The 26,493-nt window shown below is 37.7% G+C and overlaps 2 protein-coding genes across 51 annotated transcripts in view; both read left to right on the forward strand.

Annotated features, from left to right (window-relative positions):
- The window catches only part of LOC139122555 (ankyrin-3-like), a 193,505-nt gene that overhangs the window by 164,769 nt on the left and 2,243 nt on the right, over positions 1-26,493 (forward strand). For 35 of the 50 annotated variants that reach the window (XM_070688054.1, XM_070688071.1, XM_070688084.1 and 32 more), the window contains 17 exons: positions 292-351; positions 572-637; positions 10,933-10,974; positions 11,441-11,503; positions 12,357-12,419; positions 13,467-13,598; positions 14,210-14,275; positions 14,864-15,190; positions 15,404-15,454; positions 15,571-15,615; positions 15,858-18,247; positions 18,370-18,420; positions 19,135-19,212; positions 20,365-20,494; positions 20,974-21,192; positions 23,937-24,207; positions 25,795-25,856. In XM_070688054.1, the coding sequence (XP_070544155.1) occupies positions 292-351; positions 572-637; positions 10,933-10,974; positions 11,441-11,503; positions 12,357-12,419; positions 13,467-13,598; positions 14,210-14,275; positions 14,864-15,190; positions 15,404-15,454; positions 15,571-15,615; positions 15,858-17,474 (2,532 nt within the window). In that variant the 3' untranslated portion in view covers positions 17,475-18,247; positions 18,370-18,420; positions 19,135-19,212; ... (2 more) ...; positions 23,937-24,207; positions 25,795-25,856. The remainder of the gene's footprint in view (positions 1-291; positions 352-571; positions 638-10,932; positions 10,975-11,440; positions 11,504-12,356; positions 12,420-13,466; positions 13,599-14,209; positions 14,276-14,863; positions 15,191-15,403; positions 15,455-15,570; positions 15,616-15,857; positions 18,248-18,369; positions 18,421-19,134; positions 19,213-20,364; positions 20,495-20,973; positions 21,193-23,936; positions 24,208-25,794; positions 25,857-26,493) is intronic. The other 15 variants (XM_070688090.1, XM_070688093.1, XM_070688091.1 and 12 more) reach the window with 12 other exon arrangements.
- On the forward strand, positions 663-10,344 carry LOC139122410 (fap1 adhesin-like). The gene is made up of 2 exons (XM_070687787.1): positions 663-671; positions 797-10,344. Exons 1-2 carry the CDS (start codon positions 663-665, stop codon positions 10,196-10,198), a joined length of 9,411 nt encoding a protein of 3,136 aa, XP_070543888.1. The 3' UTR covers positions 10,199-10,344.

Raw genomic sequence — 26,493 nt, forward strand, 5'->3', positions numbered from 1 at the left:
AAACAAGGAAAGTTCTACAGTTTGTTAACCAGGAGTTACCTCCTTAAACATTAATTATACAAAAAATTACTTTTTTTCCAGGATATTTCAGAAATTCTTTTAAATACTTTTGTTACATCCTTCCACCTCATAACAGTATGCCAATGTACACCATGTCATATGCACAAAAACATCATTGCTTTTAGTCTTAGGCATGTAGCAACCATAGTAATTTTCAGAGCTGAATACATTTATGTTGAGCACATTTTCCTTTACAAAAGTGAGCACATTTTACTAACTCTAATTATGTAGGTTCCTGTGGAGATTGCTATCAGTAAAGAGAGTCCAACCACTCCTGAAGCAGTCAGCGAGGTATGCTTCAGCTTTAACTTGCATAACTGATCAATTTACTTATCAGCATACTACAAATACATGTAAAAAACCGAAGAGCATGCTAGCATCTGGCCTTAATTGCTATAATGTATTTTCATGCCATTTTCATCTTTTGAAGTACATCAAAATAAGTTATGCTGCTTGCTAAGCACATTTCGACATCTTTCAAAGCATATTGTTTACCCATTTGAATTTCCAGGGACGAGCTGAAATTGCCATTGGACCATATGCAACAACTTCACGAGCGGCAGATTATTCTCCAGAGGTATGATTTCTAGCTAATATTTGTAATGTGCTTGGTAAGTTTTGTGAAATTTGTGGATTTGTTTCCTATGTATTTGAATTTTTCCCCTTTCTCTACAGGAATAATTTAGTGACGTTCCCCTTTAAAATGGCTAACACTCATTCTCCCTGCTATATATAGGTTGAAATTTCTCCAGAGCAAGAATTGTCACCACCTGGGCCTGGAGACAAGTCTGTAGAGCATGACACTCTAGTTGAATCTCATCTTCTTTCAGAGGAAAGCAAAGTCTCTGAGCAAACCATTGCAATCACACAAACTCAGTCAGTCAAAACAACTGTGATTGACAGTATTAGCTTTGAGAAAGCCAAAGAGCCAGTCAAAGAAACAATTTCAATAGAGTACAAGATACAAACTGATAGTCTTGAATCTCCAATTGAATTTGACAAAACATCAGATCTAATACACGAACAACCAACAACCCAAACAATAGAATTAGATAAATATGAAACATTAGAACAACCTACAGCACAACCACTTGAATCCGATCAATATGAAGGTGACTTTACCATTGAGCATAAACATGAACCTGCTCATCTGCCAGAACCAGAAATCTACCAAGCTGTGACCACTACTGCCAAAAAGACAACTGATGTGCAAGTATCTCCGTTTGTAGAAGTTACTGGGGAAGAGAATGAACATCTTCAAATCAGTGCTGCAATGACTGAGGAGCCTAAGTTGCAGATCATAGATGATGAAAGAGACATTGATAAAGAATTTGTCTGTGTTACTGAAACATCTGAGCCAGCTGATTTTGTAAGTCCAGTAATCATCACTGAAGAAGATGAGAGCAAATACTTAGTCAGTGATACAACATTAGTTGAGTCAGTGGAAACTGCTCACATTGAAGAGCAAGCTCTTGGTCCACTTGAATTGAAAGCAGATAAAACAGAAGAAATTATAGTAAGTCATAAGCAGATTATGGATCAAGATACACAGATTAGAACTGAGCGAACAACCACAGAATATGTACTAGTATCTAAAACTGAACAAATAGGTGAAGATGTCATCAAAGAAATTCCTCCTGAATCATTAGAAACAGAGAGAGAAGCTAAAATGGAATCTCAAGAAGAAGAACAAATGGTATGTAGGGATGCATCTGTCATGAAGATATCAGAAGCTATATTTATTCAGGAGAAACCAGCCACATTTGATCAAAGGACAGAAATTCTTTTCAAAGAACAAAGTGAAGTATCTGATGATTATGTTGGGAAGTCCTTAGAGTACCAATATACTGATATATCCAAATTAGATGAACCATGTATGTCAGCTGAAAGTGAAAAACCTGTTGCAGAGGTGTTCCCTTCAGATGACACACAAGAAGAATCGACTGAACTCAAAGCAGATGATTTTATGATTGTTGACAAACAAGATCCAGAAGACAAAGAGGCTCTACCAACAGAACTTACTGAAGTTCATGAACAAACACAAGAACATGTACAAGAAAAAACTCTAGAAACTGTGATATCTGAAAGTGAACAGTCTCTTGAAGAGCTGCAACAAAAGGTCTCTGCTGAGGAGAGACCCACAGAATCTGAACAAGAGGCCGAATCAGAACAAGCTGAAATGTATGAGGATATTTCTGAGAAGGCTATTGAAATTCCTGACACTGATATGAAGAAGTCTCCAGATACAGAAGTATCAGCTTCTCCTGAAATAAGACAAGAAACAGAGATATGCGAGAGTGAAATTCCTGATGCAGAGATCTCTGAAGAGGATGCCAGACAATATACACCAACAGAATCTGAGCAAACGGCTGACACTGAAGAATTAGAACAAAAAGACATTTCTGAAGAAATCACTGACAAACAGACAGAAACTGTAGAAATTGACATACCAGAAGAAAAGCATGCTGACATTGAAGAGGTCTCCCAACAAGTGATCATTCAACAAAAACAACAAGAACCTCGGCCAGAGATAACAACTCAAGCTGTAGAACAAACAGATGTATCAGTCACAGAAAAGGCTCAAGAAGCAGAGGCTGATATACCAGATGAAAAAGATGAATCTGTATCTTCTGATATTGGAGAAGCTGTTATATCCTCTCCACATGAAGAGATCTTTGAAGAAGAACCATCAGGGTTTAAGCCTATTGATGAAGTACAAGAGGTAACAGAAGAATCACCAAAGGAATCTCCTGTTTCTGAAGTACAAACTCTTCCAGAAATAACACAAGATGTAGATATATGCGAAAGTGAAGTGCCTATCACAGAGATCTCTGAAGAGGTAACTGATCAAGATAGACCAACAGAACTTGAGGAAAAGGTTGATATTTCACCTTTAGAAGAAAAAATGACTGAAGAAACAGAAAAAGCAGAGACTGACGAACAAGTAGACCAGGAGACCCCTCTAGCTTCACCAATTGAGGAGCTCTCCCAAGAAATGGTTGCTGGAGAAAAACTACTAGAGACTGACCTAGAAATGACTACCCCATTGTTAGAACAACAAGAGGTTTTTGAGGAAACCCCAGACAAAACAAAAGAAACAGCAGAGAGTGAGTCAATGGAATGTACTGACGAAATAATATCAGAACCTGAGCAACTATTTTCCCCAACATTAGAACAACGAGATATTTCAGACAAGCCAGTAGAAACAGTAGAGGATGCAATTGGAAAATCTGTCGATGTAGTTTTATCATCAGAACTTGAAGGAGTGCTCTCAGATGTAAAAACAGATGTTGAAATGCAAAAGCTAACTGAAGAATCACACGATACAGAACTAGAGACTTCTGAAGTTATGCAACAAATACAGGTCTGTGACAGTGAAAAGACTGCTGAAGACATGGTCCAAGAGATTGAAACAGATGAGAGACTGATGGAAACCACACCAGGGGCAGACTCTGGAATGTTAGAGCAACAAGAAGTTTCTGAAGAAATAGTTGGTGAACCTATTGACAGCTCAGAGACTGATAAAATGACAAGGTCAGAAGTCTCTAAGCTGGACAGGATCTCCCAAGAAAAGATTACTGAAGAAAAGCCACAAGAGCCTGAAGTAACTACTCTAAATGTAGAACAACAGGATACTTCTGAGGAATACACCACAGAAACAGAACAGAAAGATACATCAGTAGAAAGAGAGCAAGCTATTTCTGTTGCCATTGAAGAACCTGTTGATATTTTATCTGAAAAGGTTCAAGAGACAGTTCCCTCCGACAGAAAATCAGATGTTGAATCCCAAGATGCGACAGAACCTATAGAGAAAGAAGAACCAATTTCACCTGAATTTTCACCAGAGACAGCAATTTGTGACCTTGAAATTCCTTTCGAAAAGACCGAAGAGGTTACAGCAGAGGAGAGACAACAAGAACCTGATGAAGATATTGAAACTCAGTCTTTTGAACAATACCCCTCTGGGGTAATTACTGAAAGACCAGTTGAAAAAGCTGAGACTGAGTCACTAGAAGAGAAAGAGCCTTCTGATCTTGATGAAATCTCCCAAGACATTGTTTCAGAAGAAACCTTACAACAACCAAAACCTGAACAGGAGGCTGACACCACATCTTTGGAACAGAAAGTTATTTTAGAGGATATCACTGACATACCAGCCGATCCTACTTTCAAAGAAGAACCCACTGTGTCTAGTGAAACTGATGAGATGTCTGATAAAGTCATAACTGAAGAAAAACAAAAGAAATTGCAACCAGAGGTTACTACCTTAGCATTAGAACAGCAAGATCTTTCTGAGGAAGTTGCAGAAAAACCAGCAGAAGCATTTGCAACTGAGCCTGTTGATGCTGTTTTAGCTGATAAAATATTTGAGGAAGGTCTGTCAGATGTACAACCAGATGTCAAGGTGCAACAAGTGACGGATGAATCTGCAGATAAACCTTTGGTTACTGAAGGACAAGATATTCCTAAGGTTGCACAGGAGGCACAGATTTGTGTTAGTGAAGTGCCTATGGAAGACATTTCTGAAAAGATTACTACAGAAGACAAATTATCTGAAGAAGCCACTGATGAGCTATCAGTAACAATCACGACTGACTCAGCAGCAGAGAAAGAACCCTTACTATCTGCTGATGTTGATGAGGTCTCCCAAGAATTGGGTACAAAACCACAAGAACTGCAGCCAGAGATAAGCACTTCAGAATTAGGAAAATCAGAAATTACTGAGGTAGCCATTCACAAACAAGATGAAACAGCTGAGCCTGAAGCCTTTGAATCTGCTCATGCTGATGAGATTTCCCAAGTATTGGTTACAGAAGAAAAACCTCAAGAACCTGATCAAGATTTAACTACTTCACCTTTGGAAGAACTGGAAACTTCTTTAGAGGTCACAGACAAACCAGCAGACCCTGATTTCAAAGAAGAGGAATCTGTTGCAGTTGCCTTGTCTGCTGATATAGGTGAGGCCCCTGAAGATGCATTTACTGAGGAAAAACCACATGAACTACAACCAGAGATGACATGTACCACTTCAGAACAACAAGATATTTCTAAGGAAGTCGAACCAGTAGAGACTGAGATGGAAGAGGCTGCAGAAGAAAAAACTCGAGAATATGAGTCAGACATAGTTACTTCATCTTCAGAAAAAGCAACAGAATCTGACATCAGAGAAGAACCTTCAGTGTCTGCTGAAGCTGCTATGTCTATGGAAACACAAAAAGAATTGCCACAAGATATGACTACTGCAACTTCAGAACAACAAGACATTTCAGAGAATGTCATCGACAAACCAACAGAAATGGTTGATACTGACATTACATTAGATGTTGAATCAGTTGAATCTGCTCATGATGATGAAATTTCCCAAGAAGTGGTTACAGAAGAAAAAACTCAAGAATCTGAGCAAGACATAACTACTTCATCTTTGGACAAACTTGACATTTCTGAAGAGGCAGACAAACCAGCAGAATCTGAAATCAAAGAAGAAGAACCTGCTGTGTCTGCTGAAGCTGCTGTCTCTATGGAAACACCAAAAAAATTGCCACAAGATATGACTACTGCAACTTCAGAACAACAAGACATTTCAGAGAATGTCATTGACAAACCAACAGAAATGGTTGATACTGACATTACATTAGATGTTGAATCAGTTGAATCTGCTCATGATGATGAAATTTCCCAAGAAGTGGTTACAGAAGAAAAAACTCAAGAATCTGAGCAAGACATAACTACTTCATCTTTGGACAAACTTGACATTTCTGAAGAGGCAGACAAACCAGCAGAATCTGAAATCAAAGAAGAAGAACCTGCTGTGTCTGCTGAAGCTGCTGTCTCTATGGAAACACCAAAAAAAATGCCACAAGATATGACTTCTGCAACTTCAGAACAACAAGACATCTCAGAGGATGTCATCGACAAACCAACAGAAATGGTTGATACTGACATTACATTAGATGTTGAATCAGTTGAATCTGCTCATGATGATGAAATTTCTCAAGAAGTGGTTACAGAAGAAAAACCTCAAGAATCTGAGCAAGACATGAATACTTCATCTTTACAAAAACTTGACATTTCTGAAGAGGCAGACCAATCAACAGAATCTGAAATCAAAGAAGAAGAACCTGCTGTGTCTGCTGAAGCTGCTGTCTGTATAGAAACACCTAAAGAATTGCCACAAGATATGACTACTGCAACTTCAGAACAACAAGACATTTTTGAGGATGTTATTGACAAACCAACAGAAAACGTTGATACTGACATTACATTAGATGTTGAATCAGTTGAATCGGCTCATGATGATGAAATTTCCCAAGAATTGGCTACAGAAGAAAAACCTCAAGAATCTGAACAAGACATGAGTACTTCATCTTTGGATAAACTTGAAATTTCTGAAGAGGCAGACAAACCAGCACAATCTGACATCAAAGAAGAAGAAGCTGCTGTGTCTGCTCATATTGATGAAGGGGGACCTACTGAGGAAAAAACACAGGAACTGCAACCAGAGATGACTATTGTATCTTCAGAAGAACAAGACATTTCAGAGGATGTCATCGACAAACCACCAGAAGAGGTTGATACTGACATTACATTAGATGTTGAACCAGTTGAATCTGCCCATGATGTTGAAATTTCCCAAGAAATGGCTACAGAAGAAAAACCTCAAGAATCTGAGCAAGACATAACTTCTTCATCTTTACAAAAACTTGACATTTCTGAAGAGGCAGACCAATCAACAGAATCTGAGATCAAAGAAGAAGAACCTGATGTTGACATTGCTTCTGTAGAAGCCACCCATAAACCCATAGAAAAAGCAGAGACTGATTCAGTAGCACTGAAACAGCCCTCTGTATCTACTGATGTTGGAGAGATGACCCAGGCAGTGGTTTCTGAAGAAACAGTAGATGAACCTGGAAGGGAACCAACTACTTCAGTGTCAGAACATGTAGAAATTCGAGAGGAAGTTATTGATGAACAAGTTGAAATGGATAAGAGTGATGCCACATTAGCACAAGAGGCCTTTGTCTCTGCTCATGTTGATGAAATGTCAAGAGGGACAGTTACTGAAGAAAAGTCAGAAGGAGCTGAGCTGCAGGTAACTACTATACCTTTAGATGAACTGGAAATTTCTGAAGAAGACACTGACCTTACAGAAGAAAAACCCTGTACGTATGCTGATATTGATGTGGTCTGCCAAGATGAGGATAGTGAGGGGAAAACACAAGAATCTGAGCTTCAGATAACCACTCTATCTTCAGAAGAACATGAAATTTCTGAGGAAGTTACTGACAAACCAACAGATACTGACTTCAAACTAGAACAGGAACCCTCTCTTTCTGCAGATATTGATCAAGTCTCCCAAGAACTTGCTATTACAGCTTCGCAACCTTTTTCTGAGGAAAGCTCAGAAATCACAGAAAAAGCAACAGAAGTAGCAGAGAAGGATACACAAGAAATAGAACCATCTCTATCTACTGCTGTTGGAGAACCTATTGATGCTGTTTTATCTAAAGAGTGCTTAGAGGAAGGTCCCACAGATGTTGATTTCGAAACACAAAAATTGATAGAAGAATCTGTAGAAGAATCTCCAGACACAGAAGAACAAGATATTATTGAGGTGACACAAGAAACAAAAGAGAGTTCTGTAAACATTTTAGAAGAACAAGCAAAAGAACTTCAGCAAGAAACAGTAGAGCCTGGCAAACCAGTGGATGAAGAACTATTTATATCCTCTGATGTCACAGAAATGTCCCATGAAGTTACCGCTGAAGAAAAAACAATAGAACCTGAGCAAGAAGCTGATACAGTATCATTAGAGGAAGATTTGTCAGTGGACATTTCTGACAAAGCAACAGACCCATTTGAAGGCGAGGTTTCCGATGAAAGGAAAACAACACCATCGTCTGATATTGCACAAATAGATGGTGAAGTTGTCGTTGAAGGTAAAGCAACAAAACCGGAGCAAGAGGCTGACACTTCAGCTTTTGTCGTAGAGGTGTCTGAGGAATATACTCTCAAAACAAAAGAGACATCTGAGATTGATGTAGAAGTTGAAAAAGAACAATCTTTAGACGCTGATTTTGAAGAGGAATTCATTCTAAAATCAGAAGAGATATCTGAGACTGATGTGCAGGTTAAAAAAGAACAATCTTTAGAAGTTGATGTTAAAGACATTTGTAGTGCAGCTATGACTGAAGAAAAATTGAAAGTGTTGGATCAAGACACTTCTGATGAGATTGCAGACATACCAGTAGTAACTGCTGAGACTTATGTAGCTGCAGATGATGAAGACATAAGTCTTGAAGTTGTAAGTGAAAAACTTGCAAAAGAACCTGAACAAGAACAAGCAACAGAAACTGAAAAAGAGGATGATACTGCAACATTAGAAGGTGACGTTTTGGAGGAAGTTGCTGACAAACCAACAAAAGCCACAGAAACTGACATACTAGTGGAAGAAGAGCTTCCTGTTTCTGCTGATGTTGAAAAGACTGGACAAGATTTCCCTGATGAAGATGCTAAAGAACCATCACAAGAGGCTGAAACTGAAGCTGTTGAACAAGCTATTTCTGAAGAAGTTTCTTACACAGGACCAGCGACATTGCAGATGGATATAGCAAGTGAAAAGGAACCATCTATTTCTTCTGATGTTAAAGAGATTACAGAAGATGTTGCAACTGAAGAGGCAAAAGAGTGTGATAAGGAGTTTGATTCTGCAGTTTTAGAACAAGATATTTCTCAGAAAGTGGCTGACAAAGTAGTTGAAACAGAGGACATTGATGTAACACTTGAGGAAAAACCATTTGTATCTCCTGTTGTAGAAGTGATCACTTCAGAAGTTGTGCCTGAAGAAGTGGCAAAAATCGCTGAACAAGAGGCTGAGAGTGTAGCATTACAAACAGAGATTATGGATCAAGATGCTGTCAAATTGCAAGAAACAGTAGAGCCTGACATAGCTGAAGGAAATGAGTTGTCAGCATCCCTTGATATGGAAGAGTTCACGCAAGATTTACACACTGAATACAAAGATTCACAACCTGAGAAAGAGGTTGACACTCCTGTTAAAGATGAAGTGTCTGAAGCAACATGTGATCAACCCACAGAGTCTGTAGAGACTGACATACCACTTGAAGAAGATTTATCTGTATCTGTAGATATTAAAGAAATTTCCCGAGAAGTTCTTACTGAAGAGAGATCAGCAGAACATGAACATGAGGCTGATGAAGAGAGATCAGCAGAACATGAACATGAGGCTGATACTGGAGATTCAGAACCAAGAGATATCTCTGATAAAATCACCAAGGAATCTGCTCAATTAATTGTTGAAGCAGACAAGTGTTCTGAAAAGGAACAAGAGGGTCAAGAGAAAGAGGCACTACAGGAAGAACCTCAAAGTGCTGCAGTTGTTGAAACCCTAACGCCTGTTGATAGTGGTCCAGATACAGTAAAAGTTGCTGCATCTGAGGAAAAAGTAGTGACTGAATCACAGCCCTGTGGTGAGCTGGAACAGTCGATTGAAAGACAGAGACAGGAAACAGACTTTGAGGTTAAAAAGCTTGAGGTTACTGTTGCTGTAGCACAGCAACCTGTAATCAAGAATGAATTTGAAGATGGGGATGACATTGAAATTGCCGAATCTGCTGACGAAACCCTTCATGTCCAATCAACTGATGAAATTGTAGAAGTTGAATTACCAGAAACAGATGGTGGCCTTCATATTGATTCATCAACTGTTAAAGAAAAACCTGAAGTGTTTGAACTTGAAGATGTCATGGATATTCTGGAAAATGGTTCTGGAGATGAGCAGGAAGAAGACGTTGTAGAGACACTAGTAAGAGAAATGGAGTATGAAAGGGTGCCTAAAACAAAAGAAATTGACACATTAGAGCAGCATCCTTCAATTGAACAAAGTGATGAGCATCCAGAAAAAGAACAAAGTCCTTCAGAAATACAGAAATATTCTTTCATAAGGGCTGACCTTGAGTCAGGAGATATGACAAAAGAGCAAGTTGATCATGATCTTGATGTGAGACATGAATTAGTTTGCAGTTGTCAGAGTAAAAAAGTTGTAGAGGATGAGATCACAAAGAGTGTGTTGCCTACAGAGGACAGTGATGAAGAGGTAAAGTACCTTGGAGTGTGTTGACATTTAGAACTTCTGCTCTTTCCCCCCGCAGATGAATGATGCATGGTGAGAGTGACCAAAGGATAGCGCATCACCTATTCTTTTTTATTTTCTACAGGGAAATTATCTCCCATGTCCTTTGTTAACAAACAAATCACCCGCTCATTGAAATGATGCTGTTGGTTTCCTGCATATTATGCACCCCAGCATGGTTAGAAAATATTTCTGTTAACAACTTTGCGACTAACAACAGGTAAAGCTGGGTGCTTTTATGAACCATAGAACCACTTTAATTTAGTCATTTTTTTCACAATAAGCCACTAGGACTTTGAAGTGTGTCTTTCTCTGGCAGAGAAATGACACAAACTCAATATGATTTCTATACCAGAGAGTATCTCTGTTTTGCTTGTCTTATGGGCAATATTGTAATAATACAAATTTTCTTCAACAGGAGTGGCAATCATGCAGTATTTTCATTTCTACCTTGCTAGATTTATGTAAGAAAAAATGCACTTTTCAAATTTATTTCCTCGTGCTTTTAGCATTTCCGTTTGTTGATGTCATGACTTGTGGATCACAGTCCACAAGTGCTTGCACCCATCTGCAGGTTATAACAGCCAGTGTGGGTTGAAACCCTTCCATGAAGGCGCATGGCTTAAAAATGTTCCCGTACTCTCGTTTTTTCTGCTGTGTGGTGTTATTTCAGTATTGAGAAATGTAGTTTTGTCAAGTCATCCTTTATTTTTCATTCACAGACTATCGAATCACCATTCAAGAAACGTATTGTTCATCGTGAGGTACATTATACTGAAAAGCATTCCTTGCAATATACAAATGATTGATATGTATTTGTGTTTAATCACTGCCAGTGAAGTATCTTTTCTGATAATGTCTGCCCATCTTACTGTAGGGATCCATCAAAATATACAGATAAACATATTCCTAAATAAGAGTTAGGCATTGACTTGGAAACTCTACCAATTTAGCAGTGCTGAATGTCTTCTAATATATAGTTATAAATGTGCACTTTCACAAGTTAGCAACAGGGAAAGATGGACTAAAACTTGTATTAGTTCCAAACATCAGGCATTTATACAGATATGATCTCTCACAACAGCAAGACTCTCTTCATGAAGGAATTTTATTCTCCTACTCACAGTTGTGTGGTAAAGAATATTCTTAATTGATGCAACAGCCTCATAACTTTAAACATTTCATGTTACATATAGCATTTTGTCTTTTCTGAATGAAAACACTCTACAGGTTGTATGTCCAGTTCACTGTCATGATCATGGAAGTCCTAAACTTTCTGCAGCACATAAAAAGGTATAATGTCAGTATCATGTGCATGTTCTTCTTGACTTTTGCCTTCTTTCACCATGTATCCTGCTTATATCAGCTTTAAACTTGGAATGCTTCAGAAATACAAAAAGACCAAAATTGCATGTCTAGAGGGCATTTTCTGCCCATATTTGTGCGGCATTTTCTGCATGATATTGACTTTTTTGTCAACATATCGAGAATTCCAACATTCCCATCATTTTTTGTCATCGTCCACCCATGAATTTTTCATTCTCTGCACACATTTGTAAGAACTTTAATCTGCGCACTTGTACTTTCGCGCCTGGACTATTGTAACTCTCTTTTAGCTGGTTGTCCCAAATATTTACTCCAAAAGTTGCAGAGAGTGCAAAATGCTGCTGCACGACTAGTGTATAAGGTCAAGAAATCGGACTCCGTCCAACCTCTTTTGTGTTCGCTACATTGGTTACCAATTACATCTCGCATACAATACAAACTTTCAGTAATCTGTTTCAATTCATTTATTGGATCTGGGCCGCAATACCTTACAGACCTTCTTCAACAGTACTGTCCCTCAAGACAGTTGCGTTCTTCCTTTGATACTCGTGTACTCAAAGTACCTCGTGCTGTCACGAAAAGCTTCGGCGAAAGATCATTTTCCTATACTGGTCCTACAACTTGGAATAGTTTACCTGCAAATCTCCGTCATACTCAATCTTTAGCATCATTTCGTTCTACTCTTAAAACACACCTTTTTAAATCTCACACCTGATGAGAGTTCTTTTGTAGCCATGCGCCTAGAGCTCTGCGAGATTAGGCGCACAATAAATATCCTTTATTAAAATTATTATTAACTGTGAGTACTTGCGGTTTTCAGGCGAATCAGCACTCGCCTTCAGTTACTTGTGAGGTCTGCGAGGAGTTAGAACGACAGATCAAGGTAATTCAAGCACGGAAAACTGAAAATGTGTTAAACAACTTTCAAATACATCGTATCATTTCATAATTACAATCATGGCTTGAATTTTTTTTTGATTAACTACATTGCATCCTCATGCTTGTGAGCTTGTTAAAATTTTTTAAAACTAAAACCATGTTCCATTTTCCCCTTGAATCCATAACGTTAATGCCCTTAGTATATTAGTTATGCGAAAATAGATTGTAAATGTAATTGATTCCAACCTATGTATTGTAATACTTCTAAGTTTGATACTGTAATATTGAATAACACTGTGAATAGGATATGACTTTTAATAATGTCGAATGCCTTGAATGTGACTTTTTTGACAGCTTGTATGAATCATGAATCTTGTCGATAATTATACAGTAATAAACTGGTGATTGGAATCCCTATGACTTAGGTTGCCATCAACCCCTTAACATTACAGAATGTTACATAATTCTAACATGTTTGCATTCCCTTTCAGGTAGTTATTTATACTAATGTGATAAGACAGTGCAAGTTGTTTTTTCCAAATCATGTAGGGATCATGTTTTCATGCAGATTACCGTCAATCAAAACTCATCTTTTCTCTAAGCCTTGTTGCGTACTCACTTTCCATTGTAGCGTCACCCTTGTGCTTTGCAACTGAATGCTATATGCTGTTTTCTTAGCTTAATACAGAATGATAGTGTTGATGTGTGATTTAAACAATGTGAAGTTTATGTATGATAATATGGCTTGACCATATATTGATTGATGTCATCAAATACTGTTTGAGTGAAATGGACTGAACTTGTTCTCAGTGTATCCAGAATTTGCACTCAATTCACTGGAGCAAGTAATCATTCAAGGAAATTCATATTTTGGAATGTCTGTGATGAAGTTTTGCAGTGAACTTCACAAAAGTGGGGAAAATGTGCAAATAACACTGAAACATCAATGGAGCAAGTTATGTGATATCTTTTACAAGCCTGATGTGCTGCCATTCCAGAAAGAAAAACAGGTAGTTTTCATTGCTGTTCTCCTCACTAATTTTAATGATAGGATCTGCTTGAGGAACTGGTCAAAGGATTAAATATTGACCAACCAGGAGAGGAACAGACCACAGGCCTCGAAGGAGAACAGATAGCTGCTGTTGAGGCATACAACACTTCACCTTTGCTTCAAGAAGTGGAGGTATACCTTTTCTTAACATGGATTCAGTTAACACTAGCAAAATCACTTTACAGCTATGAACATATGCAAATTAAACCGCTGTCAAAGTAATGTGTGTGTTGGTGGCTGGCTAGCAAATCACAGGATGAAGTGTGTACACAAGCGAAAATGACACTTAATTTAAAAAGGAATAGATGTCCTTGGATGGCAGTGGGGAGTTTAACATTTAATAATTAACTTAACATTCCATCAGCTTTTTCATTTTTACCAGGTTGACACAAGCTTAATAATAAATAAAAATAATATATTGCAAACATAAGTTTGTTAGTAATTTGTGCTTTTGATTTTCTGCCTCAATCTTATTTGAGAAATACAACGCATCATTGTTTTTGCTTTTATCATATGCACTTGTGTCAGATGAAGGTCTACAGATGAGACCATGTCTTAACAGTATATTGTTATTAAAAGCTTCATAAATGCAACTCACTAGTGTGCTTTTGCAACTTCAGGTATGTTCACTTGATAGGGCTTTCATGGTTAATAGCAAGGGGATTCAAATGACTTAAGCCATTACATACACATGGTACTAACACAAAATGTAGAAAATCTATCATGACACTTCTGTCTTTCAGGAACCTCTCTATGAAGCTACTGTTGTCCCTGAACCACCAACTAGTGCTTACATATTCTCAGATGAGGTATCAATAGTTCCGTATTCAGTATCTGTGCACGAGTGTCAGACATGCACGCGTGTATGTGGTTCACAAAATATCAGCCTGCCTCTCCCTCCCCGCCTTGGCTCTATTTCTGAAGTTGACATGGTATCATTTATCAGAACATGTCAATAGCTAACTCACATTTCGCCATTCTGCCACAGATTCGTATTTTCCACTAACTAAGAGTACTCCCTTTAAGATTCTCATTTCAACATATACATTTATTCCTCAAAGGAGACTTCAGGACGAGCATTTATTTCATCAAAATTATCATTACAGATCATCCAGAAGTAAGGAACCAATGCAAGAGTCACCATTTCATGTGGATATTTTTGTAATTGAATTTCATGTCAAAATATTGCCATGTTAGCAATCATTACATTAACCTCTGATGCATTCACAGGTTTTGTCATCGCAACAACTAATATTTCACTCTTCATGTTTCCTCCCCATGTTGTGCTGTATTGTAGTTTTGTAAAGTGTAAGTACACAATATTGTTATTATATATCTCATTCTCTTTGAATGTGGAGGATGTGCTTGCGTATCTCAAAGATGTATTTGTTCAATAGGAGCCAAGGGAAGAGCTACAAGAACCAGAACCAGAACTGCAAGCTGAACCTGAAGCAGAGCTTGAGAAAGAACCAGAACAAGAAGTTGAACCTGAACCAGAACAGGAAGTAGAAGCACAACCAGAGGAGGAAGTGGAAGTAGAACTTGAAAAGGAGCCAGAACCTGAACCACTGGAAGCAGAGCCTGCGCCAGAAGTAGAGCCTGAACCAGAACGAGAGCCTACGCCAGAACCAGAACCAGAACGGGAACCAACACCGGAGCCAGAACCAGAAGTTGAAGCAGAGCCAGAGCAGGAACCAACACCAGAGCCAGTACCTGATGTTGAGGTATTTTCTTCCATTCACAGGAACAGTAGTTTGTGTACAGCCCATCAGTAGAGTATGGTAACCTTATATTATCAGTAATATTTTTCATTTATGTATTTTTCTAGATGTTCATCACATTAAGCCTTAAAGTCAGAACAGTTTTTAAGTGTTTTATAATTTGTTCCCATGTTTTAATGTTGCGAAGATGATATATGAAACAACATTTTTCTGCAGGAACATGAAGACGCTCCAGTGGAACAACAAATGGAGACCGAAGGTGCAGAGGTATGAGTAAATATAGTCTGGTTGGTTTTTTCCATTTCCTTTCAGTAGTGTTTTCAAATGACTAAACCCTTGATATGTTTTGTTGCATTGTATCTCATTCCCTTGTTCCTTAACAGGAAAGCAAGGAGGAGGCTGTTGAGCCAGAACTTGTTGCATTGGAGGTATGCTCACTTGTGTAGTATCACAAAAATTACATTAAATCAGCCCTACTTTATTCACCCATCTTCTGTCATCACTGAGTCAAAACAACCTCATTTCATTCAATTCTATAACTTGGATTTTGCATGGAAGATAGCTTTTATCTTAGGTCCATGTATTTTTAAACATAACGTAGTCTTTCTCTTCCAAGCTGTACTTTTATTCTGTCCTCTTTGACTTTCTTTGCTTCCAAACATCTTGTCAGGAACAAGTTGAGGAAGTGTCCATTGAACCCCAAGAAGAAAGACCTCCCAGTCCAGAGCCTCCTGAGGAACCGGAAATCATTGATGATCAAAAAGATATGAAAGCTGATGATGCTACAGCAGAAGAGGAAACTCATGAAGAAGAGGAACCTGAGAGAGCTGCTGAAAGCCCTGAGCCTGTTGTAGTTATTGAGCAGTCAAGGGAAGAGCATGTACAGGTTTCTGAGACGATAGTGGAAAAACCAACAGAGGAAGTGCCTGTACAAACTTCTACATACACAGAAAGGACAGAAGTAACACAAGTTGTTACAGAAAGAAGGGTAGAAACACATGTGCTAAGCACGCCAACTATAGAAGTAGACAAAGCCTCTGATATTGTTCTTTCTGAAGAAGAGAGGGAGGCAACAACACCAGAAGTTGTCGAGGAACCAGTTGATGATGAAGTTGAGGTAAGTAAGGATTCAATATCAGCTGAAGATGAAGTGTCTGTTGGAATTGAAGAGCCACCAGCATTAGAACCTTCTCCTGAGGTGCCACAAATGCCTGAAACCCAGGAAGATACTGAAACTAGCAAAGATGAAGAGACTGTTGTACAGGTTGATGGACCAGTCGAGGTAGATGAGCCTGAAGTTGAGCAGTATGAGGAAACAAAACCAGAAGTGGTAGAACCAGAACTTGCCGCCGAGTCTGTTGCACCTGTTGAGGCAAAAGTACCAGAAGATCGAGAACCTGATGCACCAACAGAAGAAGAGGCTGCAATTGAACCACCATCCGAACAGGATAAAGCACAGTATGTCTCAGTCGAGCCCATAATTGCGTCAACATCCATCTCTGCTGTTGAGGCGGTCCTTCCAGAACCAGGTGAGCCAGAAGCTCCTACAGAAGAAGAAGCTGCCATTGAAGCACCTGTAGCAGAACCAGCCTTTTCAGCAGAACCTCTCATAGCATTTGAAACTTCAAGAACACTTGAAGCATCAGCTCCTGAACCCTCTGAGCCAGAGGCTCCAACTGAAGAAGAAATGGCTATTGAACAACCAGTAACATCAGAGCCTCTGTTAACATTTGAATCAGCTACTGCTGTGGAAGCAGTAGCACCAGAGCCTTCAGAAGAACCGGATGCCCCTACTCAAGAAGAGGTGTCCATAGAACAACCTGTTCCAGAACCTGAAATGGAAGAAGCAGTAGAACCTCTCATATCTGTGGAAAGAGCTGGTGTCATTGAGGCATCTGTTCCAGAACCAAGTGATGAACCTGATCAACCAACTGAAGCAGAAATTGCTATTGAATCACCTGTTGTTCAACATGAACAAATGTTCGAGATGACAACAGAGCCTTTAATTTCTGTTGAGGCCGATATGCCAGCTGAGGCAGAAATACCCAAACCAGAAGAACCAGATATACCTACACATGAAGAAGATTTGGTTCAAGAATCTCATGAGGAACATGTGGTTTCTGAGGAAGTTGTTGAAGTTAAAACAGAATTGCATGAAGAGGGTGAAATTGTTGTAGAGAGCTCTTCTAGGGAAGAAGTAATTACAGTTGAATCAGTTACTGTTGTCAAAAGTGTTTCTGTTATTGAATCTGATTCACTTAGGAGGAAGAAGTGGCAGTTGAATTAGAAGGGGAAAAGGAAATTTCAGCTGAACCTGTTGAAATTGAGGACACAGAACCAGAGCAAGAAGAACAAACAAATGAGATACTCCCTGAAGAAGTTCAAGAGGAGCTTGTGCAAGAAGATGCAGAGCCAAAAGAAGAACTGTCGGCAGAATCGTCACAAATACTAGTTGAACCTCTCATTGCTGTTGAAGCTGTTTCAGCTGTAGAAGCTTCAGTGCCAGACCGCACTGAAGAACCTGATTCCCCAACTGAAGAAGAAATAGCCATTGAACCACCTGTGTCACAACATATTGTTCATGAAGAACCAATCATTGCATTTGAAACTAAGGGTATTGTAGAAGCATCTGTCCCTGAACCATCAGATGAACCAGAGCCACCAACTCAAGAGGAAGCAGCCATTCCTGAGCCAGAGAAAGAGGCTGGTTTGTCTGCAGAGCCTGTAGCTGCATTTGAAGAGCAGCCGCCTGAAGAAATAATCAAAGATGATGTTGATGGAAGAACTCCTGAGGCATCAGCTGAGCCAGAGGGGCCATCAGAGGAAGAAGCAGGCATTGAGGAGCCTGTTGTTGGAGTTGATGATGTGGTAGATGCCCCAGAAGAACCAGAACATGTTGAAGGTACTGAAACACCAGAAACTATTGAAGATAAAAAGAGCCTGTCAGAGGAAGAACCTGGCGAACAAGCTGAACCAGAGGAAGAGGTTCCTCAGGAGGCTCAAGTACCAGCAGATGAACCCAACATGCCAGAGGAAGGGGAAACAACAAGTGCCCAAGAGGTACTTGGTTTACCTGTCATTTGTTGAATTTCTGCAATTTTGTTTTGCCCTTTCCTTGGTTTTTCATCAAGATTTCCCTAAGCTGGAAACTAACCACATGACCTCTTATCACACACTTACAGGAGGCAGAATCTACTGATGTTCCTGCTGAGCATGAGGTTTCTTCCTCAGAGGTACAAAAGGCAGTTTTGCACTTTGTGCTGAACCAAAGCAAATTCTTACTTCGTGTGCTCTACAGCATGAATGTAGGCTCTGTATCTGTTCCTGTCCCCTTTCTTTGCAGTTACTGCACTTTTCTTTTGAGTTGGCATTGTCTTTTATGGTAAATGCATGTCAAACCTAACACAATTGGCTGTTTGAAGTTTATGCATTGTAGTGTAGAGCTTTGGAGGCAAAGATAATAATAATAATTATGAGTGTCTTTCTTTTCTTGACAAATCTTTTCAGTTCACATGATTTCCTATCTTCTACATTTCTTTTAAAACTTTTGCCAATGTGTGCTCTTTAATTGTCTTGTAGGATTCCAGTAAACAAATTGGTTGTACTGCTGCATGTGTTTAATTATTTATCACATTTACTCTGTTTATCTTATGCATCTCATGCTTTCCTTATTATATGCAATCTGAATGAGCATGTAATTATGTTTCCAGAACTTCAAGCACTAATTTATTTTCATTTGCATCTCATGTAACTCCTGCAGGAAGCGCAGTCTGAAATAACAGACATGCATGAAGTACTTTATCTCACAACCCATTGACACTTGTTGCTAAGATATTCCATAATGTAATTTTGGTATTTAGTTTTTCCCCTTGGCGTAACCTTTTTTGGAAGTGATAAAACAGGAATATGGCCTCACCCCACCTAATTAATGATGTATTTCTTTATAGGGCTTTACAGAAACTATAGTTAGAAGAGAGATAAAGTACAGTCAGAAAATTCACTTTGTTTCTGCAGAAGGCGAAGAGGTCAGGAACTGGAACTATGTGGGCACACTGTTGTCCAAACTTTTGCTGTGCAATCTGTTGTTGTTGTTATTATTACAGGAAAAGCTATCGCTGATTGAAATTTGATTTTTTTTTTGAAAATAAATGGTTGCCATCTCATAGATAATAATACTCATATCTTCAGCCATTTTTTATTTTACTTATCTCTGTGTTGAAAACATGTTCATGCACTGCCATTGCCATTTCATTGCCATCTTCAAAATCACTTGTTTTATTTTCAGGACAGTCTTATAAACAAATGCTGTTTTTTTTCATTTGTAACCTTGTGAACAATCCCTTCCTGGGTGTTCCACATTTCTCCTGTGTATTGCATGACTTAAAAATGTAACATTTTGCGAAAGCGCTAAAGCTGCTTTTGCCATCTTTCCCCCAAATCTTTCTGCCGAAGCCTATCTCCTAACACCTTGCTGTACACTGTTAATATTGTATCAGTGTTTGAATGTCAGTAGTGTTTTGTACATTTTTGTGTGTTGTCCAGTGTTACATTGTAAGTGTTCTTACCCACTAGCCAGCGTTCTTATCACGTTGAAAGTGAAGAGTGAAGTTGTGTGTGAGTGAGAAGCTGCGATGTAGCTCATGTGAAATCCTGCACTGTTGAAACCTTGAATAACTGTATTTGTAGATTAATGTTGCCACCGAGATGACAATAATCAATGGTAATCGAAATGTTTGGAGAATTTTTTGACCTACAAAATGTCCTGCTGCCATGACAATTTTTCATTCTGAAAAAATCACAAGAAAGGGAATCTAGCATTCTCCAATGAAAAAATATTGCACAAACCTCCTCATTAACAAATTGTGCCCCAATTACAAAATTTCTTCCCTCCTGAATTCAAACCCTTTGGTTTTCTGTAAGCTCACTGCATATCTCTCACATTTTTTTCGGACAAAAATAAATGTTTGTTATTTGCAAATTTATTTTCCATAAAACTAGTAAGAAATTATGACAAGATAAATTGCAAATGACCAGTTTTAAAGGTATTTATGAATTTAAAAGTCAAAGTGCTTTAAAGACTTGAAAGCAAAAACCTTACCTTGTGAAATTCATCAATACTAGGGCAATTTGCATGTGACAGTATGTCTAAGTTTTAGCACTGAAATGTGTGTTTTCAGGTCGAGCCAGCATTGGAAGAAAGAGACATTGTCAAGACATCAGAATCATTTGAAGATGATGTAGAAACAGAAAGGACGCAGGAGGATTTTGACAACTTAGCTGCCTTGATGAATGAAATGCAAGATGATGGTAAGACTCGAAACCGTATGGTTGTCAGTTCAGGCTTCTGAGTTTTGCAGAATCTTTCAAATTGAAGATTGCACAAAATCTACCCACCTGTATCTTTCTGTTAATAAGATCTAGGTTACAAACTTTTAAGGCTATGGCAACCGGTATCCAACATCATACTTAAATTTCAACTGGCAATCAGATTTTTTGAATAAACTTTTTTTTTTGTATCTTAATCAGTCACAAGTATCTTGCCATCATGGAATCATTTGAAGCAATGTGTAACCTAAATCAGGCAAAGAAATTGATACTGTAAAAAATCACCTTTTCGCAGTATCAATTGTCATATTTCACCTTTTTCCTTACACCTTTACACCAGATTTGGGTCCAATTTCTTGGTCAGATACAGAAAAAAGTTCAAATACAGCAATGAAAAGTTTTTCAATTTTGTAAAAATCGATGAAATGTCTTGTTTATAATTATTGTTTATTTTTGAACAGACACAGAACCACAACAATCTGATGAATTTGCCGGAAGTCCAGTACACGAAGCTATTGACCATGAAACAATTGACTATGATCGCCCAGAAGAGGAAGATGACCAAATCAGCCCTGAAGACGAAAGAGAAATGGAAGACTTACTTAACAGAGATTTCACTGTTGCGACTGAAGCTGCTCCTCCAGAAGAAAGCCAGGAGCCAGAAACAAGTGAATATACAGGTATGGCAATGAAGACCAAGGGTCTCAGTTTGTCATTGTTTGACGATATTAGCCCAGTTCATTGACACAACTTTCAGCTGGACCACTAGCTATATAATAAAACAATTGCCTCCCTGTCCCTGACTACATCTCTGATTTTATATCTCAAATAGGAAATGATTACATTTAAGTGACTGTATTTATGAAAAATAATGTCACAAATATAACAATATTAAAATTATTCTATCTATCAAAGAGAGTGAAACAATAAATTTTCATACATTTTATGTCAATCAACCAACGCATCTTATTTTGTAGTGGTTCAAATTTCCTTCTTTGTACAATTGATAAACAGTCAAACTTTCACTCCAGTGAAATACACCATTCATCTTTTACAGAGTATGTCAATGATTTCAAGCTGCTTTCATAATTGTTTTGCACCTTCAATATACAGCCTATATGTTCTTGGTATATAGATTAAATAAGACTAGCATCCAATTGGATGTCATGAGTTAAAAATAAGATTATCAATAATAGACGTACATGAATAAATATGTAAGACACTCTGCTTATGAACAGGAGAAAAACAGCAAGTTACAAACAGAGTGCAAATCCAGATGTGTCTGAATTAAGTCAAGAGGGTATCCCCTGGAACTCTGTGATTTTCTACATATTCTTTCTCCATTATTCTTTTCTGTTGGTTTACCACAATTAAGTAAAGCACTGACATGAATCACATTGAATAAGTAGCTGAGCAGTTTATCTAATGCAACTCACTGACCATCCTTCAAAGACACACTTGACTCATGAACACTGCATCCCAGTCTAAATGTACTATTCATTCTTCAGTACCACAATGCACCTTCCTATAGTCATATTACCATACTGTAAGCTGTTCAGATTTATTTTGCACGACCTTGTTCTCTAGTTATCCTGAAACACTCTGTAGAACTTTAGACCATACTATGATTTGTCACCTACACAACAGTATTCATTTCACTGTGAGGCTACTACACTGTGAGGTCACGAGAAGGAGGGATTCTGTTTTCAAAGTAAAATATTGTGCAACAAAAAATACTTTTTGAATACAGTTCACAGTGTCAAATGACAATGATATACTTTGTCTACAGAATCCTTATCTCTCACCATTTACTTAAATCTGTGCTGCACCATTTTATTTTATGTTTTCTTATCACAATAACTAACATTACTATTCACAGAGGGAGTATATTCCACTCAAACTACAGCAGTAAAGTCAAGTTCATGGGGAGACCCCCCAGATGGAGTCGATTCCTTTGATCCATTTGAGAAATATTTAAAAGGTGACCATATCTTCAGGCAGAGCCAACTCTCACAATAGTGTAACCCCCGCCCGGCCACCCGCACGCAACACTCTCTAACTTTCGATTCTCTACCTCCAGGACAGTCTCTGTTGCTCAATGTTTGTGTCGTTTAATCTTCATGTATTTTCATATTATCAGCTGTTGATTACACAATGAAACTGTTACAATCTCACTCAGTGCACTTATGTTCTGACAAGAAAGAAACGAAAAAACAATAGTTTATTTATATCTCAAGAAATTATACATAATAATTGTGTCGTTTAATCTTCATGTATTTTCATATTATCAGCTGTTGATTGCATGATGAAACTGTTACAATCTCACTCAGTGCACTTATCTTCTGACAAAGAAGAAAAGAAAAAACAATAGTTAATTTATATCTCAAGAAATTATACATTAATAATTTTGTGTAATTAGAAATCATCAATTTCTGAACATTTTGTTGAGCTTTTCTTAAATTTGTAGCATGAGGCTAATTTAAATAAAATGTACCGTGAAATCACCTTTTCTTCCCCCTTGAACTTTGACCCAACATCAAGAGAATCCATCGTATGCTCAATTTCCTAAATGCATTCATTTATCCAAAGTGTATATATGGGAATTCATTGAATATGCAAATTAAGCAATTATCAATGAGGAATACTTGATCGCGCATTTTCTGAAGGAATCATAACATTTTACAGCAGCTTTTGACTACCTATGTAGCTCAACTTTCGTAGATGTCTTCTGGCATGGCAATTATAACAACAAATCTTCATACATCTACAGAATTCCCTATCTGTCAAACAAATGTCAGTCCTATCACACAAGTAGAACTTCCCTGAATGCGCGACTCTGCATGAAAAATGTTGATGCATGATTCTAGTAGTTTTCCATCATTGTTATTACTATTTTGATGATTAATTATATTTTTCCAAGGATAAGTAAAGCTACTAGATTTCACTTCAATGAACAGCCTTAGTAAATATTGAAACAGCCTTACATGAATACTTGTTGGTGCCACTTATCTCAATGATATCGCCTTATGATTGTTTCCATTTGACCTATGATAAAAAGATACAAACTATTATATCAAGAAGTGTCTTTATAATAGATTGATTCTTCCTGATTTGTTCTCCCCTTGTCTTTAGTAAATGTTTTCTGTACAAAATACAAAAGCACCTTCAAGTTTTGTTTGCTTGAATTTGTAAACATCTTTACATTTTTTGTGGAAACAAGATTATTGTGTTTCACAAAATCTTTCTCACTTTCTTCCCGCAAGAAAACAAATATACAGATTTCTCTTCATGTGGAGAATTTGAAACATCAGAGAAATCTACCAAATAAATTTTTAAAGACCTTACAATTATACACCAGTGTTGGGTCAGAAAAGTTTCAACTGCAAGTTTATTAACATGCAGGAATATTAAATGTTAATTCCAGAGGAGCATGTTGACATCACTGAAGAACCAGGCAAAAGGACCACGACGACAGTGATCAAGAAGACAACTGTAATGTCAGGCAGTGGTGACATTGACTTTGGTGAACTTGGCAGTGATGACGAAGTCGAGGAACGTGTCAATGAAGATGGAACAGTCACAAAAGTAATCCGACGTGTACGCCAGATCAGTGGTGGAGACAGTGACCAAGACTTGATGGCCGCTGGTTATGGTGGCGACGAAGATGGCATGGAGTTTGAAGACTCCAGTAGACGGTAAGAAAGCAGTGGATAAAATAATCAAAGCACAGAAAAAGTATGTAAAGAGAAGAGTAAAATCGACAGAAGAGTTTATTCAAAAACTTCTTCCTGTAAAAGCAGACATCCTTAATGTTCAAAATTGCTTACTGGATTGTCAAAAGGACATATGAGATAAACATTTATCTACATAACATTTCCATCATCATAAAAAATATTATGTCTGTAAAAACCAATTGACAATACCAAGTCACTTCATTCACTACAAGTGTATATCAAATTTCAATGTATAGTTTTTGAAAGGAAAGGAAAATGCTGTCATAGATTTTATAGATTTTCAATCAAAATATCTGAAAACATTATTGGCTGTTATCATGGTAGGAGTATGGTTGGTGTCAGAAATCTTTGAAATTTCCATACTTATCAAATTCAAACCTGTGACAATTAAGATACAAAGATATTAATCAGAGTCCTGCACATTGATTAGATATTTGTCAGTCTCATGAATTTTATGTTCGTATCATTTCAATTCTGTCATACTCTCGTGTCTTAGTTCATGTAACTCATATCAGTCATTTTAGATGTACCTAACACAGACTCTGTAAATACCCCAGAGCTCCCCTATACCCACTTCATCCATACTGTCCAATAAGGTGGCATTAAGTCCTTATATGACAATCTTATACATATGCAAATTTATGCAAATTCAGATATTATGCAAAACAGGAAAACAAGCAAGACTTGCAAGTCACTTGGCTTAAAAAATGTCATGTTGATGTATTCACAAAGCCATCATATATAACACAAATGCAAAAACTTAAAATCTGTAAACAAGCATAAAGCAGTATCAAGATGAAATATTGGGTTCCCGGACTTGGTGACTGAAGATAAAGGAACCAGTAAACTTCTACTTTACATGAAGTTCTTCTAGCCCCTTGCTTTCTTTACTCTTGTTTAATACACTATTTCATAGTCCTTTTGTATAAGCATCCTTTTCAATTTCAACAGTATATTGACTAACAAAAAGCACTTCTCCTTGCATGTATTATCTCATTTATTTGCTTATCTTACTTCATTTTCAATAATTTTGTAATGTTGGGGTAACTCACAACAGTGTACATATGAAAATGGTAAAATTTTTCAAGACTCTATCAGCCTCACCTATAGAATGATGTTACTTATAAACTCCCTTTTCTTTATTAGACCAGTTTGTAACAGCACACAACATCAAACTAGGTTATGTGTTTAGCATGTATCATTGAAGCATTTAAATTTGTTGACAATATCCCTTGAAAGCAGCTCAAACCAGCTATAGGGGCTCATATTTCAAAGTCACTCTCCATTACATAAGAAAATTACAGACTTTGTTCAGGAAATTGCATAAGGATCTTGTCCCATACTAAGAGCACCCATAACAGTGTTGTGAGTTGCCCAAGAATTCTGTCTTACTTTGCACTAATTTCCCTTTTTGAAAAGTCATTTAACTGCCACAAATTCTAGATTTTTGTTCTTGTTAACACGTGAATGTTTTATTTCTCACCTTTAAAGCAAACTTATTTTGTTTTGTAATTTTTTTCCCATATTAACCCCAATCTGTTGCTGCAGTCCACAAGAGACCGATGTCTAGTCTAGTTAAACACGGATGCTACCTTGGTTCTTTAGTAATTGTAAGTCACCAAACACAGTGTCAAACATATGATTGCCAACAGGTTTTTCTTCTGATATGTAATTGATAACGCATATTGATGCTTGTGTGTGGTTTTCCATCCAATGTCAAACACATTATCACAATCTTTTCAGAAGGCACATAATGAATGGTGTGTTAGCTTATTATTGGGTGCATGAATATACCTTTCACTGTATGATACCAATAAATTAATACTCAAAGTAAACTCTTAGGAACGATTCTGTAAAATGATAAAGACAACAATACTCACTTTTGGTATCGGCTTTGTTTTTAAATTTGTCTATCAAGGTACTAGGTGAAGGTATGAAAATTTAATTGTGATGTATGTTTTGCAGTGTGTGTATCTGTTGAACATTCCATATCACTGTTGGTAATTGGTCCTTATTTGGTGTAATTTTAATCTTTTTGATAGCAAACACCGTATGTACTTTTTATTTTGTGTGTGTGTGTGTGTGTGTATTGATGTGCCACGGTCAAGTACCCATAGTGGTGCAAGATTGATGTGACAATAGTCAAAATTTCTACATGCCATTTGCCTGAAAAGGCAGAAACCGATTGAGAAGTTTTGCCTATCACCAGTCCCTAGCAGTGTACAGCATCTTGGAAACTTGTAGCCC

This window comes from Ptychodera flava, chromosome 22, assembly GCF_041260155.1.
Source record: "Ptychodera flava strain L36383 chromosome 22, AS_Pfla_20210202, whole genome shotgun sequence".
In the NCBI taxonomy this organism is placed as follows: Eukaryota; Metazoa; Hemichordata; class Enteropneusta; family Ptychoderidae; genus Ptychodera; species Ptychodera flava.